A 22,444-nucleotide genomic window follows, 5' to 3' on the forward strand; every position below is an offset into this window, starting at 1 on the left:
TTCTAAGTCCTACAATTATAAACCTTTCTATAACAATGATTTCATAGAAAATGACTTGTTAAAAAACACAAATCTGTAAAACTCATATTAAAAGTACTTAACAAAGCCTCAAAGAATGTAACAAAACCTAGTCACTACAACATATCTCTAAGGTTCACATTTCAAAATTTACTAAATTTTATATTTATCAAAAATTTCCCCACAGTGAGCCAGTGGCCAGCCCCGCCCATCTACTTCCTTCCCTGGACGCCCTACCGCAGCCTCTCTAGACCTGCAGAAGCAGCTCTTGCTGCGGTTGAAGGCGGTGGCCCGAGGCCCCCCACCGCCCTGGCCTGGGTCCGAGAGCCTGGCCCTCATCCCTGTGTGCCTCCACCCTTCCACCGGGGCAAGCCCAAGATGGCTGCCCCCCACCCCACCCCCACCCCCGCCCCCGCCCGCCAGGCCCCACAGCCTCCGGCTCGCCCTGCCTCTGCCTCCAATCCCCGGGTTCTGTGAGCTGGAGATCAGAATTAAGGCGCAGATTAGGATTAAGGACCTGGAGCTGCTCACCATCGCTGGGGAAGCTTCGCTCCCAGGCTGCGCGTGGCTGTGCGTCTGTGCGCGACCACCACGGGCTGCCCGGCCCGGCCAGCCGGCCGCCTGGGCTCCCGCCTGGGCTCCCCGTCCTGGGCTGCGTGCCCTCCCATCCCCTCCCCCACAATATGGCCTCGGGCTCAGACTCCGGCACCTAGGAGTGCCGGATCCCAAATCGATCCCAAATCGGTCCTCCGGGACTCAGACTCCCCCATCCTGGATTTCAACCGACTCTGTTCCCCACCACAAATCTGAACGTCACCGACCTTTTGTCCCCAAATCCATCTTCCGTCCATCCTGAGCCCTCAGGGTATTCTGGACTCAGAGCCCCAAACTTGGAACTCCATCCGCCACACCGCCTTTGTGAACTTTAAGCCTCCTGCACAGTAATATTACTACCCCTGGAGCTCCACCCACCACAGACCACCTCCTGCAGATACCGGAGATTGAGTGTTACATTAAACTGGGGTCCTGATGGGAGGTGGGGGAAGTAGGTGAGGGTCAGTTAAAATGCCTGCAGGGAGCAGATGGGGATTGTGCAAGACACAGGGGACCCACATAATAACAATAACAACAAAACCAACAACAAAAATTACTAGACAAATATGCAAAGACCAGTAGAATACAACCAAAGACAAAAGGTAGTTAATGGAAAATGGTTCCAAGAGAAGCCAGATTTTGAATTTAGCAAAAACTGCAAAGTAGCTGTTAAAAATATATTCAAAGGCCCTTGCCAGTTTGGCTCAGTGGATAGAGCATCTGCTTAGGGTTCCGGGTTCAATTCCCGTCAACCGCAGGTACCTTGGTTGGAGGCTCCTCCCTGGCCTGGGCCCTGGTCGGTGTGTGCAGGAGGCAACCAATTGATATGTTTCTTTCACATTGATGTTTCTCTCTGTCTTTCCCTCTCTCTTCCACTCTCTCTAAAAATCAATGGAAAGGTATCCTCTGGTGAGGATGAGAGAGAGAGAGAGAGAGAGAGAGAGAGAGAGAGAGAGAGAGAGAAGAGAGAGAATTAAAGGAAATATATTAATGAATGTGCAATTAAGAAGTAGAAACTGAAAAACAAAAATAAAAGGGAAACAGGAGAATTAAGATAAAATGTTTTTAAAAACCCCATAAGATTAACACAAAATAAAGAGAAAAAAAAGAAACCACATAGAAACAAAATTTAGATGAAACAAATTTTTAAAATTATAAAACAGAAGACCTAAATACAACCATATCAATAATTATACCACGTGCCCTGACCGGTTTGGCTCAATGGATAGAGCGTCGGACTGAAGGGTCCCGGGTTCGATTCCGGTCAAGGGCATGTACCTTGGTTGCGGGCACATCCCCAATAGGAGGTGTGCAAGAGGCAGCTGATCGATATTTCTCTCTCATCGATGTTTCTAACTATCCCTCTCCCTTCCTCTCTGTAAAAAATCAATAAAATATATTTAAAAAAATAATAATAATTATAACACGTGTAAACAGACTAAAATTTCCTATCAAAATATATGGATTGCCACATGGGATAAGACATCAAGAAATAACTTTGTTTCTTTCTCCTAGATACTCACTTTAAATATGAAGACATAAATACACTGAAAAAAGTAAATATACAAAAGCTGCTGTGACCATGTAAATATTAGACAAGATACAAAGAGGGAAACTTTATAATAATAAAATGTCCTATTTCCATAAATTTGGTAGCCTTCGTGTCATGTTTTGATGCTTTATTATGAGATGCATATTTTCCTATAATGTATACTCTCTAATAGGACAAGAAGGTCTACAATAAAATCTAATCTATATTTTTATTGGTCACAACCTAACATACAACTTACTATCTATTATTATATATTACAGGTAGTTTCCTAGCTATGTTTTTTTCTTGAGAAATAAAATTGGTAATTATTTCAATAATTATTAATAGCAATTATAAGATTAGAGTTGACACTATTGCTATAGGGCTCTGTGTTAAATGTTTTATATTGATTAACAAATTTAATTTTTATAGTAATCCTATGAAGTGGGAAATAGCATTACCCACATTTTATAGGTGAGAAATCCAAGGTATTAAGTAACTTGCCCAAAGGCTATCCACTAAAAAGTGACAGGAGCCAGGCTGTCTGACTCTAGGGCTTATTATTTCTATGCCACTAGGTGCAGATTTATAAACAGACACATATACATATACATAGGTACTTTTACATTTTTTCTGATATCACTTCTGAAAAAACATATCTAATCAGAGAAATCACACATTTATATCTGCATTTACAAATCTTACTAAAGTTCTCAATTTAAAACTATAAAAAAAAAAAAAAAACCCTTAGTTGTTGTCAAGTAGGTTTTATACTAAGAATCTATTTTATTAAAAGTTATCTAATGGTGTATACTTCTCCAATATGACCACTCTCATTAAGTCAACACTAAGAAAACTTCAAGAGAGGGTTGTTTTTTGTGGTTTTTTTGTAATGAAACAAACAAAAAGAGCATATATGAAAAATTACAGTAGGGCACTTCACCAATTGTGAAGGAACTTAACACAGAACACCTGGTTGTTCACTTTTTGCACATCTCTCCAAGGGAACTTGGAACTATAAATGAGACTTGATTAGCTACCAAGAATGTGGCCTTTGAAAAGTTTCCATTAATGATTAATAATTTTCTTCTGAACACCTTGAAAAGTGGAGTTTGTCATACTGGCTTGTCAAGATTGATTCGCACAAACATCAAGATTTTTGATGTATGTCTGATTTTACTATTGGGGTTTTGAGTTTCGACTGGTTACATAGAAAGATATTGCTATATGACCAGCCCTTTAAAATACCTCAGACCTTGAGAGTTAGTCAGGCTTCTTTGGGCAGAGACTCTTGGTACTTGTCACTGAAGTTAATAATAAGAGAGAAAGCACATGCTATGTGATGATGGATAGGGGAAGATTTAGAAGCTTGTGTCTAACCTCTCTGAACCCTACTTGATGCTTATCTTTTCCCTGTTATTTTTGCTTTCTATCTTTTTGCTGTATAAACCGTAAGTACCCTGCTATGGGCCTTATGAGTCTTTCTAGAACAGTGGTTCTCAACCTGTGGGTCGCGACCCCTTTGGGGGTCGAACGACCCTTTCACAGAAATCGCCTAAGACCATCGGAAAACACATATATAATTACATATTGTTTTTGTGATTAATCACTATGCTTTAATTATGTTCAATTTGTAACAATGAAAATACATCCTGCATATCAGATATTTATATTACGATTCAGAACAGTAGCAAAATTACAGTTATGAAGTAGCAACGAAAATAATTTTATGGTTGGGGGTCACCACAACATGAGGAAGTGTATTCAAGGGTCGCGGCATTAGGAAGGTTGAGAACCACTGTTCTAGCAAATCAACCAACTTGAGGGTGAACCTGAGTCCCTCAAATCAGCACTATAATTACAGACAGCAGCATAAAAAATTCTACATTGTTTTATAATATATGCTGATAATTTGAATAGATAATTTTTACACTATATTAAATATATTGATGTATTATATGAAATGAGATATGTGAAAAAATATGTTATAATAATACATTCTATGTGAAATATGTTGACAAATAATTATTTGGAGGACATTAGAGAAATCTTCATTCAATGACTACAAAAAAAGATAATATTTTACCTATTTAACGAGTTCCTAACTAGGTCTGATTAAACAACAACCATTTCCATACAGCCCATTCAGATTTCTTTGAAACTCTACTAACTTTAAAGTTTTCAACCTAGTAAGATTTGTCACAGAAAAAAATAAGTTAGCCATAAGTAATCAGAAAGGGACACTCTAAAGAATCACAGGCTGTTTCACAGTGTTTTATATTTGCCACTTAGGCAAACAGCTGGACTATCAATTATATAAGCCAAGCAGTTAGTCAATATAATAAAATAACATTACCTCTAGGAGAATTACTAAGCAAAGAAAGTCAGTTCTTGTTCAATATTACAGAGAAGCTGTTTGGAAATCTTTGAAGAGTTGTAAAGAACACAGAATAATTTTCATTGTATTAAAGAATACTGGTAGAAATCCATTGTCTTGTGGACTATAATTAGAATTTTAATTTGAAACAGAAGGAAAATCTTACCTGTGATGTGCTATCAGCTGCTTTCTTAACAGAAGCATCTATTGTTTTGTTTGTCTGGTTTTCTGAGGAGTCAAAATTTAAAAAGTCAGCCATTTTTAAAAGCACCTAAAAATGTGAAAAGTTGGGTTGTGCTTTATATACATAAACATGCATACGTATATACACACACACACACACACACACACACTTATAATTTAAATAACTATAAGAGATTTGTTACCCAGCATGCACCTCTCTTTGACTTAAATTGTCTCTAGGCTAAGCATTAATTATTCAAAAGAACAAACTGATGGTGGCCAGATGGGATGAGGGTTGGGGGAAAAAGCTAAAGGGATTAAAAAATACAAATTGTAGTTACAAAATAGTCATAGGGATATAACATATACCGTAGGAAATGTAGTCAATAATATTGTAATAACTATGCATAGTGCCAGATGGTTACTAGACTTATCAAAGGAAACACTTCATAAATTATATGAATGTCTAACCACTATTCTATAACTGAAACTAATATAAAATATTGAATGTCAACTATAATTGAAAAAAAGAGAATGCATACAAAATGTAGTTAAAAAAAGAGTTTAAAAGATTTTAAATACAGATACAATCAAGCTCTCCCTTTTGCAATACTTCAAAGTACACATATATACAAACATAATCAGAAAATATGTCATAGGGGAAAATATACAACAGAGAAAACAAGACACAATCAAGCACTGCGAAGTAAACTAGAGAGGGCAGAACCTATTTTAAAACTGTTCAAATTTGGAAGATGTGAGTGATGAGCACATAAATGGGTAGGGAAAATATGTGATGTTTATTTTCCTCTTTTAAGCATACATTAGGTCAATTAGATACTTTAAAATAAATTTGTTCTATTCATATATTCCTGGCAAATGTATTATAAAATAATGCTTGCTACAAAGCCTAAATAAAAAAATTCACCCAGATTAGGAAAATGCCAAAAAGTTAAATACAAATGCTAGCCTCTCACTCAAAACAAACTCTCTCTCAAATCCCATTTTAACAACATAATTTCTTATGAAACTAAAAACTTATTAAAAATAACCTCCAGGATATTCCATTTACTTTGTTTTTCTAATGATGCTAGCCACTTCTACAAACAAACAGAAAAGTTCAATTATCTACAGATCATTAGCAAGCTTTTATTTCTATTATTAAAGCTACACAGTGACTTACCAATTCTTGGGGTAGTAGTGCTGCTCTGTTCTGCAGGAGATGAAGTACTAAAAGCAGAAATTGGAATTTTCATCTGTATAGGACCGCGATTATTTGATGGACTGTAGAGTCCTGATGGGCCTACTGTGGGTAAAGAAGTCCTTGTGGCTTGTACAATAGAGTGCGCTGTTGGAACAGCCTGTACAGCAAGTGTTGTTCCTAATGGTGCAGCACTGGCAGGAGAGTTCCTTTGAATACTAGAACTGGGCACAGAAGTAATGTTGTTTGGTTTAGTGGGATTTGGCAAGGATGGCAAGGATACTGGATTTTTGGTGAGACTGCTCACTGTAGGTGGGCTCTGTACAGAAATGAATTCAACGTTGCCAGATGGTTGATTAGTTACTAAAGTCCCGGGATGGCTCTGTAGGAGTTGAGGCTGGGAGGATACCGCAACAGGTACATGCAAAATCACTGGTAATGATTGTAAAGAGATTGTAGGTTGAGGATTTCCACTAGGCACCTGAGTAGTAGCAACTACTGTAGCTGTGTTGGGTGCAGGAAGAATTGATGTCAGAGAACCCGAAGTCACTGGAGTCTGCAATTTAGGTTGACTACTGACAACTGTTGAAGGAGTGACAAGATTGGTTGAAGACACTATAGAAAGAAAAAAGAAATCTCAGTTTAAATGGCTATCTCCATTTATCAGCTAGGATAATATAACACAATAATAATTTAATGGATTGCAGTAGATACAGTAAAGTCCTTCATAATGAAATCTTTTCCAGATTTAAATTCTTGAACTTCTTTGAGTTAAATTTGTAGAAGCATTTTGCATCTATGATCAGTATATTATGAAAACATCACATGGTTTATGATTAATATGGAGGACTGCTATCTCCTATCAAAACAGTGTCTGAAAATACTGTAATAACTATAGCATAACTGAAAAATAACTGAAAAATTGGTAATATTGTTTAGATATTTTTGAAACTACAGTTAAAACATCACAAATGCTTTGGGACACTAGCAATATATAAACTCAAATAGAAAGTCTAGTAAGCATCATCACTATTAATGAATAGGCAAACTTGGTCATGTATCTTATCATTTGGACCATATGAAATCAGATCTACGGATCAAGTTGTACTGAATTGCCTGGGAGAGGAACTAGAGACAGAAGGTTGCCTACACTGATATTCTATTAACATTATATAATACTAGAGGCCCAATGCACAAAATTCGTGCCTCATGGCCCTGCCCTGCCCCCCCCCCCCCCCCCCGGTCATTCCAGAAGGTTGTTCCACCATCTGGTCTAATTAGCATATTAGCTCTTTATTTTATAGGACTAGAGGCCCAGGGTACAAAATTCATGCACAGGTAGGGTCCCTAGGCCTGGTCAGCGATCAGGGCTGACCGGGGCCTTCCAGCTGCTGGCTGGGGCCTTCCTCCAACTGCCGACCGGGGCTTTCCTTCCCCGGCTGCAGGCCGGGGCCTTCTTTGTCCCATGCTTCCCCCTGGTGGTCAGCACACGTCATAGTGAGCAATCAAACTCCTGGTCTCCTGGTCGAACTCCTGAGGGGACACTTTGCATATTAGCCTTTTATATATATAAATGGAAGATGGCAGAGTGTCGATGGGAGATGAAATAAGGAAGCTAGATGGCTGTCTTTCTCATTGATCTGTAGTCTTTCTTCCAAAATCACAGGCATACTGAGAGCAGCAATTTTCAAGGTATGGTTCAGTGGGATACTTGGGGTAACTGAGACCTTTTCAGGAGCTTGCAATATCAAAACTATTTTCATAACAATAATAAAACATTATTTTACTTTTTCACCAGTAGATATTTGCACTGATGGAGCCAAAGCAATGATGAGTAAAATTTCTGATATTTCAGTACAAAAATCAAGTAGTGGTACTAAAATTATCACTACATTTTTTACCATCACATGTTCACAGTAAAAAAAAAGCCAACAAAATAGCCCTATATGGCTTGGCTCAGTGGATAGAGCATCAGCCTGCAGACTGAAGGGCTGCAGGTTCGATTCTGGTCTCTCTCATCATTGATGTTTCTCTCTCTCCCTCCCCCTTCCTCTCTGAAATCAATAATAAATAAATAAATAAACAAACAAATTACTACTTGATTTTCAAAGAAAATATCCACAGTTCTCTAAAAGAGCTAGCCTTTTCCAACCACATATTTGTATGAGGCAGAATTTTCTTCATATATTTCAATCAAAACAACAAACTTCAACAAGGAAGGCAGATATAGATATAAGAATCCCGCTTTCATAGGGATCATAATGTTTTAAGTGAGATAAAAGAAATGTATAAAAATGTAAGACAATCATACTCTTTTCATTACTTTTTTAATCTTAGAAGTTATTTTTCATTAAAACACGTGTTGCAAAATAAGGTGTTAATAATTATTTTTTAATTTGTTAATCCTCACCCAAGGATATTTTCCCATTGATTTCTAGAGTTGAAGGAAGGAGGAGAGATAGAGAAACATCAATGTGAGAGAGATACATCGGTTGGTTGCCTCCAGAACTCACCCGACCAGGGCTGAGGATTGAGCCTGCAACTGAGGCACATGCCCTCAGCCAGAATCAAACCTGGGACCTTCAGTATGTAGAATGACACTCTATCCACTGAGCCCAACTGGCTAGGCAGTGTTTATTAGTTTTTAATGAATAAGCAAAACATTTTTTGAATTTTATATTCTTACTAGAGTAATATCAATTAACATAACCCACACAAACAAAAACTTTGGGATTCTTAATAGTTTTTAAGATTATACAGGGATATGGTGACAAAAAAGTTTGAGAACCACTACAGTAGAGATTTCAATTTCTGTATTTCCATGCATATATGGAATCCTAATCTCTCTATATAAAAAGCCAGCAACCAGAACAAAAGACCGTAATAACCAGAATGACTGGTCATTATGATGCCCACTGCGGCCAGCGAACCGCCTGATCAGAGGGGCTCGTTGGCCAACCTCCTGCAGCCCCTCCCCCCGGCAGGCCCCACCCCCAATGGGCCCCCACCACCCTGATCAGCCCACAGCCCATCCCCCTGGTGGCCCTGCCCCTGACTGCACACCCCCCCTACTTCAATAGGGGGCGGGCGAGCCAGCCAACCTCCTGCAGCCCCTCCTCCTGCCTGGCCCCACCCCAGATCGGCCCCCCCACCCCAATGGGGACGGGCCAGACAGCCAACCTCCCGCCATCTCCTCCTTCTGACAGGCCTGGCCCCAATCCACCCCGATTGGGGCCGGGCCAGCCGGACCCCACCCGTGCACAAATCCGTGCACTGCGCCTCTAGTGTTTAAATAAAATTATATACTTAAGCACTCAATTTTAGATCAATATGCTCAGTTTCTAGCAAATTTCATCCTCAAAAGAAAAGAAAACCAATGCCTCCAATTACACTAAGAAAATGTATTTCAGTGTTAAAAAATATTGTTACCTGTATTCACAGAGGTTTGAATGGATGGTGGTGTACTCTCGCTTACATTTCTTTTGGACTCCAGCAACTGTCTCACTGTACCTGTGTTTCTATGAAATATATATACACAAAAATAGTCAGTCATGAATATAACATTGTAGGGAACATCAACTTATGTATAGATAAAACAGTGGCCCATGGGGAAAAAAAAAGAGTGGCTAGACATAGCTATTGCAGCATTAAATTTCAAGTGAATGCACTGAGGGAAAACTACCACATAGACTTCAGAACGCTAGGGGCAGGAGGGGAGGTGTCCTATGACATTAGGGAAAAGTCTTCCTCTTCTATTCTAATGTCCTCAATACTTTTACCTGAAAACCAAATGTAGGTCCTAAAATCTGCAGACACTAGCTTTTATCACCCCTGACCAAAGCATTTCTCAGTTACTTGAGAGAATACTATTTAGTACAAGTGATAAAAGAAATCTGCAATGACCAAAAAAAGCCTTATAATAAATTACCAAAACAATATCCATAACAAAGAAAAAAGGAAGGAAATACATTTAATTTGGTATACCACTTGTCTCTATACAAATACCTAAGATTAGATTCCAAGATGTTTCTGCAAAATAAAATCAGAAACTTGTTCTCTTATTTTATTACTTTATTTTTTTTAAATCTTTATTGTTGAAAGTATTACATCTGTCCCTTTTTTCCCCCCACTGACCCCTTCTAACCACCCCACCCACTACCCCAGGCCTTCACACCCTATTGTCTGTGCCATGGGTTATGCATATATGCGTACAAGTTCTCTGATCTCTTCCTACCTACCCGCACCTTCCCACTGAGATTCTACAGTCTGTACCATGCTTCTATGTCTCTGGGTCTATTTTGTTCAACAGTTAATTTTGTTCATTAGATTCTACATATGAGTTATTTGGAAACTTGACAGACTTGCTATTTAAAAACCTTGCACACTATTGATGGAAATGTAAGTTGGTGCAGCCACTATGGAAAACAGTACAAAGCTTCCTCAAAAAATTAAAAATAGAGCTACCATATGATACAGCAATTACACGTCTGGATATTTGTTTGAAGTAAACCAAAATACTAATTAGAAAAGATATATGCACAACCATTTTCAATGCAGCATTATTTAAAATAACCAAGATATGGTAACAACTTAAGTGTTCACCTATGGATGAATGGGTAAGCAAACTTTTATACATATACACACATAGGAGTATTATTTAGCCATAAAAAAAAATTTTCCCATTTGACCCCCAACATGGATGGATCTTGAAGACATGCTGATAAGCTAAGTTAAACAGAGAAAGAAATCTAAAAAAAACAAAATTTACTTTAAGAAATCTAAAAAAAAATATGTATTTTTTAAATCCATATAGAGAACAGATTGGTAGTTGCCAGAAGTGGGGGCTGGTGGATGGGAAAAATGAGTAAATTTTATTTTTAAAAGGTAGAAAAAGAGGCCCTGGGCAGTGTTCTCAGTGGTTAGAGTCGGCCCATGCACCAAAGGGTCGCAGGTTCCATTCCTGGTCAAGAGCACATACCTGGGTTGCAGGTTCAGTCCCCACATGCAGGAGGCAACCTGTCAATGTGTCTCTCTTACATCGATGTTCTCCCCCTCACCCCAGTAACCCTCCCTCCCTTCCACTCTAGCTAAGAGCAATGGAAAAATATGCCCAGGTGAGGATTAACACAAGAAAAAGGCAAAAAAAAAAAAGGGGGGGGGGAGGGGGGAATAAATACTTGACAAATAGACTGTTTATTATTCTCACCTATAGGGCACACTGTTATTGCTGTTGACATCAACTATAGACTTTCCTGGTGATACAGGTACAGGTGGGTTTGGTGGATTCTGAGGGAGAAAAACACCAAGGTAAAATAAAACCCAATATAAAGCAAATCTTTAAAAATAAGACCTTAAATGCTTTATCAATATATTATCTGTTACTTCTATAATTCCATGAAAAATATTATTAGTTGAGACAAGAATTTGAATCTTGGAATTGCCACTTGTTAGCTGTCTTAAGCACAGTACTTAATGGAAACAACTGCTTATTATACAAAAGACAAATGTAATAATTCTGATACCTCAGTTTTTTGAGATGAGGAAATAAAATGAAGACTATGAAAATGGTTTACATGCTGTAGGGCTCAATAAACAAAATAATAAAAATATTAATAATAAACCAGATACACTCATTCAATAAATATCTAGTGAATGTCTACATATACTTTACTAGGCATAGCAAATAAAAACGGTTCAAAAAAGATTTATACAAATTTTCTAATATAAGAAATAAAATAGCTCATTTTACACATTATGACAAAGAAACAAAGTTGAGAAAGTGGAATTTAAAATCAGGAAATTATGTAATTAAAAAAAAAACTATAATAAAAAATCTTTGGATATGTCTAAGTGAGTTTGGGGAAATTAGTCTATATAGAACAAAGGAAAAAAACAATTGTCAGTTACTCAAGAAAAAAGAGAGAAAACAGAATTTTAAAAGTTAAGTAAAAACAATATAGAGATGAAGAACAAATTATTAGTTGCGGGGGGAAGGGAGTCAGTGGGGGTGGAGGAACAAGGTAAGGTTGAAACTATAAAATTGTTTTTAAGTCAAGTGAGAAAATGAATCAAGACAGAAAAATCTTGTAGAAATAGTGATTAATGAAATAATTATTATTGGCAATTATCATGTGCCAGATAATGGATCTATCAATACAAAAAGAAATGTGAATTGCTCAAATGGGGAAAAAAGTCAAGAGGAAGAGAAAGAAATTCAACTGAAAAACTATAAAGCAACATGCAAATGCTATATTAAAAATATGTACTGCATGCCCCAGCTGGTGTGGCTCACTTGGTTAAATGTCATCATCGTGCACCAAAAGGTAGCCAGTTCGATACCCGATCAGGGAGAGCACATGCCCAGGTTTCAAGCTCAATTCCTGTTGGGATGCATACAGGAGGCTACCAATCGATGTTTCTCACATCCATGTTTCTCTCTCCCTCTCCCTTTCTTTCTCTCTAAAAATCAATAAAAACATATTTTTAAATTTTTTTAAATAATGTACTACAGAGTAACTAAGGAAACAACAAAAAGAAAAACTAGACTATAGAATAGTGTTTATGTTGTGCTACCATGTTTGGACTTAACTTACATAGTATAAGAAAGGAAGGGCAGAACGGGGCTATTGAAGGCAGTGGAATACTAAAACAATAACAAGACTAGACTAGGACAAATCCCAAAAAACATAATTTTTTAAAAAATATATTTTTATTGAATTCAGAGAGGGAGAAAGAGAGAGAGAGATAAAAACACCAATGATGCGAGAGAATCATTGATCAGCTGCCTCCTGCACACCCACTACTGGGGCTCGAACTCGCAACCAGGGCATGTGCCCTTGACCGGAATCAAACCCGGGACTCTTCAGTCCGCATGTATAGAAAATACGGCTTCAAGAATGCCATAAAATAAAAGTAATTGATATGTGTTAAAATGTGAAAACAGTAATTGAAAATAGGAAAGGGTTAAAAATTAATTATAGAGCTGCAGAAACAACATACAGTAAGTACAGTGAATGAGAGCAAACTTCAGAACTGTAATAAAGGAAGTGTTTCCTCCTAATTCAGCATTAACTAAGATTATCAGTTAGAGCTAAATATTAATTGTTCAACAACAGAAATTCTTACTTCTTGTCTTTTCTTAAGATCTTCTTTGGCTGCTCCAAAGCGTTTGGTTAACCTGGCTATCTTGGCCTACAAAAAGCAAAAATGGAAACAGAACCCAAGTGGCACTTTAGCATTAAAATGGAACCCATATAACAAGAAACTCATAGATAACAGGATCCTCAAAGATAGCAAACAGCAAAAAAGTAAATAAAGTAAGCTGATTGTAAAATATATATTTGAAAAACACAGAAAATTATAATGAAAACTAAAATGGCCTTAAATTTGATACCCACAGGTAAACACTCCTATAAGGTTAGCGTTTTTCCTCCTAGAACTATGGATGCTTGCTCACAAACCAGTACATTTCTGAATATGTATGATTTGTTATTTTTAAACATAGTTGTAATCACACTTCACTTTCTCACAAGAGAATTTTGTAGTAGCAAAAATAAGCATATCTGTAAGTAATAAAGATCCCTTGTCAATACTACTTATGGGTACATGTATAATATATTGAATCAATATATACCATTGACTTTATATATATACAGGCAGTCCTCGGATTACATCGGACTCGATGGACATCGTTTCATGGTTACATCGCCATCTCCCATTTATTTTTAAAAAATAAAATGAAAATAAAGGTATGTGCTTTATGTTTTTTATTATTTATTTACCACAAGTAAAGGTCAGGAATTATCTTTCTTTTAAATTTTTTTTTTTACTGTTTCACTTCATTACTGCTGTGTATGTGCTCCATGTGAGTGACATAGGTGCTTAGTAGGTGGGTTCCGACTTACGGCGTTAACATCGCGCTGCTACGCCGTGCCATAGGGACGGATCTCCAATGTAACCCAAGGACCTACTGTATATCATATATATTAAATCATATATATTTCACTTTCCAGATTGATGTCAATGTTCCTCAATGTATTGCCATAGTCAAATAACACTGCAATTAATGTTTGTTCTTTCACATGATTTCCATAGACAACATTCAGAAACAGAATTCCTAAGTTAAAGTATATTTTTAAGGCTCTTATCTAAATGTTTTTTCAGAAAGGCTTTGCTCATTTATAATTTCAATAGCAGTTATATGAGTGCTCATGTAGTATTACTCTGAAACATTTAATTTCATTATTCTGTTATTCTTTAATAATCTGACAAAAATTTTACCTTGCTAGTATTAATATATCAGTGAAATTATTTTATCATTTGTACTGCTTACATAAACTAACTAAACACATATTTTGCCCAAATACATATTCACAGAAAATTTTAAATTAGAACAGAAAGAAAAAAAACTAAAAAAATTATCACATCACCACATGTAAAATCTTTATATTTCCTTTAAGTCGTTTACTAAGTGATATTCAATTTATTTTTTATTTTTTATCTTCACCCGAGGATATGTTTATTGATTTTAGAGAGAGAAGACAAAGGGGTGGGGGAAGAGAGAGAGAGAAAGAGAGAGAGAGAGAGAGAGACGTGAGAGAGAAACACCGATCAGTTGCCTCCTATGTGTGCCCAGACCAGGGATCAAACAAGGAACCCAGGAATCAACCCTTTTGGTGTATGAGAAGAAACTCCATCCAACTGACTCACCCAGCCAGGGCAGTCAATTCTTTTTACTACTATTGCTACTGCAATTTTATATCTAATATATTTTCAAAAATTATAAACTAAGCTCCTAAATGTATTCATGAGGCTTAAGGAAGAGCTCCTCCAGGGAATTTCTTCTAGCTAATATAAGTACATCACTTTAAAAAATGGTATTATCTATTTTTAAAGTTCCTTTCAGAAAGTAGTCACTTCTAAAGGAGACCCCAAACCTTCCAACTTATTTAAGCCCACTCACAAGCCTAAACAATCACCTGTGATTCCCAAAATGAAGATTTTCCTTAGGACTTAGTTATTTATGATTATTAACACCCAACGATAGAACAGAATGATTTTATATTCTTAATATGGATTTACCTTTCTGTGACTAAATTATTTCATGCAATTTTTTCAAGAAAGGTATGTAAAAAGATGTTTTTTATACCCCAACTTATACAAGAATCTTTCATTTTTAATTTAGTCAGACTTCCTAGTGGATATTCTATAAATTGTTTTGTATGTAACGTAATACTATTTTTATTTAAAAATGAAAACTAATTAAAAAATTATTTTTTAAAATTTCTTTTTGTTTGCTATGTACAGGCGAATGTCTACAAGGATAAATACCAACGTAAAAGTGGTTACCTCTACAGATTTGGATCGGCAGACTATGAGGGAGAATATACAGAGAAGGACTTCATTTTCATATCATATACATCTATAGTATTTAAACACTTTTTAAAAAAGAATTTTATCACTTGAAAAAGTAAACTATTAGCAGAGAACGAAAACCAAAGTTTTGAACATGGACTTACCTTTTGTCATTTATTATTCTTAAAAGAAAAAAAATCAAAGAACAGTCTTTTTGTTGTTTTAATCTAGGAAAATAACAATTTTTTCTAAATTATAATTCTAAATATTTGCCATCGTATGCCTAAGATTGAATTTCTATTTTGGCAAGTACTCTGTGATTCTTTTTTTAAAGGCTACGAACAGCCCAGCTGGCATGGCTCAATGGTTGAGCATTGACCTATGAACCAAGGGGTTATGGTTCGATTCCTGGTCAGGGCACATGTCCGGGTTGCAGGCTCGATCCCCAGTGTGGGGCATGCAGGAGGCAGCCTATCAATGATTCTCCTCAACATTGACGTTTCTATCTCTCTCTCCCTTTTCCTTCCTCTCTAAAATCAATAAAAATATATTTAAATAAAAAGAAAAAGAAAATAAAGGCTACGAACATTTTTTTTTAGTTCAGGACAGTCATAGTCTATTATTATATATTTGATGACTTCTATTTCATTTGCTCTTGGTTTCCCCATTCGGGCATATCTATAATTTCCTGGTAATGGCATAATGGTAGCTATTTAATATAAGTTGCACAACTGTTGGGATTCAGACACATTGGACCTTGTTTAGCAAAGTGGATTAATATATAAGGAATAACAACAAATATTACTTAACTAGAGGCCCAGCGTGCAAAATCGAGTGGCCCCGCCCACCCATGTGCACCTCCCCACGCCTGCGCCCGCCAGCTAGCAGCTACCAGCTCTGCTGCAATCGGGGGCCTGTGGGCTGCAGGGGAGGGACTGAGAGGTGCTCCATGCACTTCATGGTGACGGTGGTTTGGTCGTTTTGGTCGTGACAACTCTGGCCTTTTATTATTATGATTAGGATACTTATGGCAAGTGAGATGATATCAGCCTTTCTTCAGTGACTAAAAAACTATTTAAGAAGTACTAAGTATATAATTTCTGAGGCTCTATTATGGGTTAAGCTGTGTATATCCAAATCTCATATACTACATCCAAACCACAAGTATCTCAGATTGTGACCTTATTTGCAAATAGGTAGGTGCAGAGGTAGTTTATATGAGGTCATACTGAAATAAGGGTGGTCCTCAATCCAATGTATCCTTGTAAAAAGGGGAGATTTGGATACAGACACAAAGAGGTACAGACAGAGTCATGTGAAGATAAAGCCAGAGATCAGGGTGATGCATTTGCAAGGCAAGGAACACTCACAACTGTCAGTAAACAAAGCATCAGAAACCAGAAGAGACACATGGAACAGATTCTTCCTCATACCTCTCAGAAAGAACCAGTCCTGCCAACACCTTGATCTACAACTTTTAGCCTCCAGAACTATGAAACAATACATTTCTGTTGTTTAAGCCACCCAGTTAATGGCACCACTTTTATGGCAGTCCTAGGAAACTAACAGAGGCTCCTCTTACTTCTAAAATTTAGAAGTTATATTTTATTGTCAAGTTCAAAAATGTATCACAAACAATGTTATAAAATACATATACAAAAAAAATTCATATACAATTCAAGTCAGTGTACAAACCTGTAGTTCAGTAAGAACTGTTTTATGCCTCTTATTACATTCGATCTTTTCCACTCGTGTTTTCAACTCTGCCAAAGTCTTATCAAATACAGCACACTGTAGTGCACGCAATTTTTCTTCCAGCAACCACTGTACAACCTAAATAAATACACATTCCTTTGTTACAAGCAAAGAAGGCATTTCAGCAAGCACTGAACAGTAAATATCCCTAAGTACTATGTAAAACTAGGTTAATGAAAAAAAACAGGCTGGGATCCATAACACAATGGATGCGCTGAAATCCTCTACTTCTAGATATAGATCTACTGAAAAAGAATAATATATGAAAAAAGTAGAAAATTTTCAGAGGGTGAAATTTAAAAATAATTTGAGGTTTTATTATTTTCTTCCCATACACTCAATCATAATTTAAAGGACACAAATTAAAGAACAAGATTTTTAAATTTCTAACCTGTTCCAGATATTTTTGTGAGATACTTATAGTGCACTATAAGATTCCTATAAAACATTTCTAAATGCATACTCATAATTTCCATTTTTATCTCATTATGGACCTATAACAAAGAGGAAACATGGTACATGTCCATGAATCATACTTGAATGACACTGTTCAAGAGAAGTAAACTCTCAATACACATAAAAGTTTTCAAAATTCTTTCACAAAGCTATCTTCATATTTCTAACAGCTCTATAAGAAATACTAAATAAACATTATTTATCTTCATATGACAAATAAATAAAAAAAACTGGAAGAAAAAAAGCTACTTTTCTTACTGCCTCACTATTCCTTTTCCTAGTATGGATATTTATATTTATCTTAGTGGACGCATACTAGTCTAAAAACTAGATTACTTATAAGTTTTATCATTAAATTGATAAGAACCTGAAAAATTAATTTCACCTGAGTTGCATATTCCTCTCTTAAAAAGGAATTTATCATAAACATTGGTGTAAACATTTTGAAAATATATTAAATAATGCGTATTTTCAGTTGTATGTATAGTTTAGCAGATTGGGGGGATGTCAAAATCTGAACTTCACTCTTCCTCCCTAGTCCTTGGAAAGCTTTGTCTCTACCATTTTTAATACTAAGTCTAAAGTACATAACAAAAATTTAGAATGTAGGGACTTACAACCATGAAACCAGCTTATTATAAAGATTAAAATAGTAACATATAAGACTAATGTTTCTATTACAATAAAGTTCAATATAGCAGAAAAGATAAAATCTGAAAACTAACAGTTTTGTTACTAAAGTAAATACAAGACATCATCAAATCTCCCTTCCAATTTGATAATTACTACCATATCTAAAATAAATTATGTAGCTTTAAAAAGAGAAATTTTAGGCACCCTCTTAGCGCAACAGGCAGCGTGTCAGTCTCATAAAAAGAGAAATTTTAAAATTAAATTATTAAAAAGAATAAGCTCAACCACTTTAAGTTCTCTTTTTCTGTGACCTGACTATTTGTAAAATACAAAAAAAAAATTTTTCAAGACCTAGAAAAATAAAGATGGTGGTGCTTTTTACTTAATATGGTTTTCAATTTATAATCTATAACACCTTTTGCAGCTTCTGGTTAATATCTCCTTTGGCTGTAATCTTTACTTGAAATTCTGCCTCATATTCTTCTTCCACGTATCGACGACGTTTGGACTGTACATTGTCCATGTCCTCAGATTTAGAACGTTTTCTTCTGGAAAATTCAACTGAGGACAAAAAGCATAATCATCTGTCAGGTGTTTTTTATTATATAACTTAATGCCAATTCTCCATCCTAAGCAAAATATTATTTCTAGCTATCACAATAGCATTATCAATCAATTATTTTATGAATTACTTTTGAGATCAGAAAAATAGACAGGTAGCTTTTAGCTTTCAACTTGAAATGATTTTCAATATGCTAAAAAAGAATTTCCTAATGGCTAAGCAATGTACACTGTAAATACAAAATATCTTATCATTGAAATCTTCCTATTAAGATGGAGAATCACTTAAAAATGTGATTATGAAATGAGAAGAAATAATCTTATACTGATTCCCATTGCTAAATATTATAGTGAACACTAATCTTCTGACAACATACAGTATTCAGTCTCCAACACAGATTTTTTAACAACTGTGTGCAGCTTTAACTATTTAATTCTTCCTCAGTAAATAGTTCCCTCAGTAAATCTAGAAAAAAACTCCTACTTAAATATCAGCCTCAGGCAAATAACATGATAAATGTTATTTTTTTTAAAAAATAATAGAAATTCTTAACATATCCTAATGAATTTCAAATATATAAAAATAATAAAATTAATGACAATTATAAAAGTGTATTTGGTAAAGAATAAATATTCAAAGATCTTCACTTAGAAAATTTCAATTTCAAATAGTGTTAATATTCATGAGCTCATAAGCAAATTTTAACTTGTTTCTTTTTCAATACATAAAAAGTGAACCCCTGGCCAGGTGGCTCAGTTGGTTGGAGTGTCACCCCATACACCAAAAGGTTGTGTGTTCAATTCCCAGTCAAGGCACATGCTTATGCCGCGGGTTCAATCCCCTGTCAGGGTACACATGGGAGGCAGGCTATCAATGTTTCTCTCTCACATTGATGTTTCTCTTTTTCTCTCCCCCAACATCCCTTACTCTCTCAAAAAATCAATGAAAACATAATCTTGGGTGAGGATTTTGAAAAATCAAGTGAAAATATTAAAATCTTTACACTTATTAAAGGCAAATGCCCTCATGTGACCACACCTACCAGTATACACTTTACTCTCTATCCATATCTATGTGCCTATTTTTAAAATCCAGTTATACTCTATGACAGTGATGGCGAACCTTTTGAGCTCGGCGTGTCAGCATTTTGACAAACTCTAACTTAACTCTGGTGCCGTGTCACATATAGAAATTTTTTTATATTTGCAACCATAGTAAAACAAAGATTTATATTTTTGATATTTATTTTATATATTTAAATGCCATTTAACAAAGAAAAATCAACCAAAAAAATAAGTTCGCGTGTCACCTCGGACACACGTGTCATAGGTTCGCCATCACTGCCATGACTTCACTTATAATCATAACTTTAAGTCATACATAGAGAGCAGTATGAAGGGATAGTTACAGAACCCAGGTTTCCTGACTTCTAGTCCAATGATCTTCCTATAAACTTAATAATACTCAGTCCCATCGTTTCCCACAAAGTTTAAGAACCTTAAGGAGAGTGAGACACATACTTCCATTCACTAACATCACCCCAGAAAAAATCCTTATAGTCTCATGCTTTAAACATAAATCTAAAACAATTTCTCTCAAGATATTAAGACAGTACCTAAATATTAAGCTTAAATCTTTCTTATGGAACAAGAGAAAGTATAAATAAAATAAAACACTGAAGTTTATAAAATAATCTTTTCAAAGATCCTTAGCCATCAACAAAATGATTTAACGGTGGCTTACTTAAATTGCAAAATTTTATAATCATCTCATGGACATAAAAGTATAGTCCACAGTCTTCAAACTAGAATGAATGATTTACTATTTTTCAAACCAGTTCAGTTTTTTTGTACATGCTTACTTTTCTTAGAAGTTCTTTCATCTTCATGTACTACTACTTGCTCTTCTTCCTCTGGTTTCCTGTCCTTTTCATTATTTTGAACCTCTGTAACAAAAAAGAGAACAGAAAACATTACTTCCATTAGAATTCATAACAGCACATGAAAATTTACACTTTTGGTATAAATATTCAGTTAATAATTGTTTATGAAATCAGTCTCAAGATATGAAATTTTAGGAATTAAAAGGGAGCATAAACTGGTAGAAATGAATGACCAAGTCCACTTTCAAGTGTTCCTACAAATTCATAATAATCTCTTAACATGGACAAAAATTAATAGTACAGATTTTTTAAAATAAATACTCCTACTTAGTAATTTACTGTCAGCCACAGATTACTAAAATATATTAAGAACTACCATAAAGCAATTAGACTCCTTACATTTAATTACTAAAACTAAAAAAGGGATTATGACTATTACAAACCACCGGCAAACTACTGCCAAAACACCTAATTATTTTGACCAGACAGGTTGAACCATTGTTATTCAATGGTTATGGGACAGTTCATAAAGGAGGAATGGAAAAGCTATCCTAAAAATAATGATCATTTTACTTAAAAGTAATAGCTACTTTGATACCAGTCCCAACAACCAAGCTAGGTGCTTAACATAATATTATTTCATATACTCGGTATAAGTTTACACTATACACAATATTTTTGTCATCATATAGATGAGGAAAGTAAAGTTCAGATAAGCTGTTTTCACTAGAGGCATTTAAAATACAACAATTAATGAGTGCTACCCAAAAATATTGTTAAAAGTGTCTATACAATTTCACTGCTCTAACAAAATCCCAGAGGTACCACAAATAGCCTTTGGCCAATCAACCTATATCTCATCTACTAATCAATCATTAAATGGGAGAGAAGAACAAATCACAAATATGTTTGGGCTTCCGTTTTATCCCCCTTTACATCACTGCAACTGGCTCCCTAGTCGCTTCAATAAGGCATGCTGTTTAATCATATTCTGCAACCAAAATAAAATAAGCAATCACAAGGTGCACTATATAAAAATTTTGATATGGCATTTCTTATGCAAACACCAGGGTTTTCATCCCAACAGCCCTGTGGGTAGAAAGTCGAGTTAAAGAAAACTTAAAAGACCTTTTAAGTGGAAACAGGCAAAGACCAGGATCACAGATGAACCTATTAAAGCTCTTACAAATACAATTTTCACACTAATAAAACAATAAAGTTGTAAAATGTGACTATAGTAAAACAAAGCAAAATAAAACAAAGAAGCTAGCACTATATATATATATATGTATATATATATATATACATATATATATAGATTAAAACTATTTTTAAACTTTAAAATAAATGAGTATTAGAATATTAACTTTCCATTTATCATCCTATGCTCATTAGAAATGTTTTTAAAATCTCATGCCTCAATCCTAGTTTCAATTAAATGAAAATTTATTTTGCTCCCTTGTAGGCTACAAACTCATTACAAAGCATTTTTTCTATATACAGTAGTATTTAGTTTTCCAAATATTTCTGATGTTAATACTGAAAATGATGACAGGTCCTGAGTTTCCTAGTCCCCAGTTTCCAGACACACGAGTAAACTGGGTTGTCCGTAATGAAGGTTTACAGTCTTTGTTGAGCAAATCATCTTATAACTCAAAGAACAAAATTAGCCATGGCTCCAATTAGGGTAACTGCAAGCCAGATAATCTAGAACACAGCAGAGGCAATTGGCCTGGTTTAGTCTACCTCTTTTATGCATATATTAGCTCCCTCTTGTCTTACAGGTATATCAAGCTTAGCTTAAGATTCTTTCATTTTACTCAAAACCTCCTCCTATCACCTAATTTCCATTTTCCATATATGCTTAGAAGATATGCCTGGATTCTCACCCCTTAAAA

At 35.5% G+C, this 22,444-nt stretch overlaps 1 protein-coding gene across 1 annotated transcript in view; it reads right to left on the minus strand.

Moving 5' to 3' along the window:
* ATF7IP (activating transcription factor 7 interacting protein) overlaps positions 1-22,444 on the minus strand; it is a 103,556-nt gene that overhangs the window by 16,244 nt on the left and 64,868 nt on the right. Inside the window, exons 4-11 of the mRNA XM_081082962.1 lie at positions 20,526-20,609; positions 18,518-18,663; positions 16,954-17,091; positions 13,030-13,095; positions 11,111-11,190; positions 9,334-9,422; positions 5,887-6,519; positions 4,687-4,748 (exon numbers count right to left, since the gene is read on the minus strand). Coding sequence (XP_080939088.1) covers positions 4,687-4,748; positions 5,887-6,519; positions 9,334-9,422; positions 11,111-11,190; positions 13,030-13,095; positions 16,954-17,091; positions 18,518-18,663; positions 20,526-20,609 — 1,298 coding nt within the window. The remainder of the gene's footprint in view (positions 1-4,686; positions 4,749-5,886; positions 6,520-9,333; positions 9,423-11,110; positions 11,191-13,029; positions 13,096-16,953; positions 17,092-18,517; positions 18,664-20,525; positions 20,610-22,444) is intronic.

The sequence above is a fragment of the Myotis nattereri genome, assembly GCF_964212035.1.
Source record: "Myotis nattereri genome assembly, chromosome: 2".
In the NCBI taxonomy this organism is placed as follows: domain Eukaryota; kingdom Metazoa; phylum Chordata; class Mammalia; order Chiroptera; family Vespertilionidae; genus Myotis; species Myotis nattereri.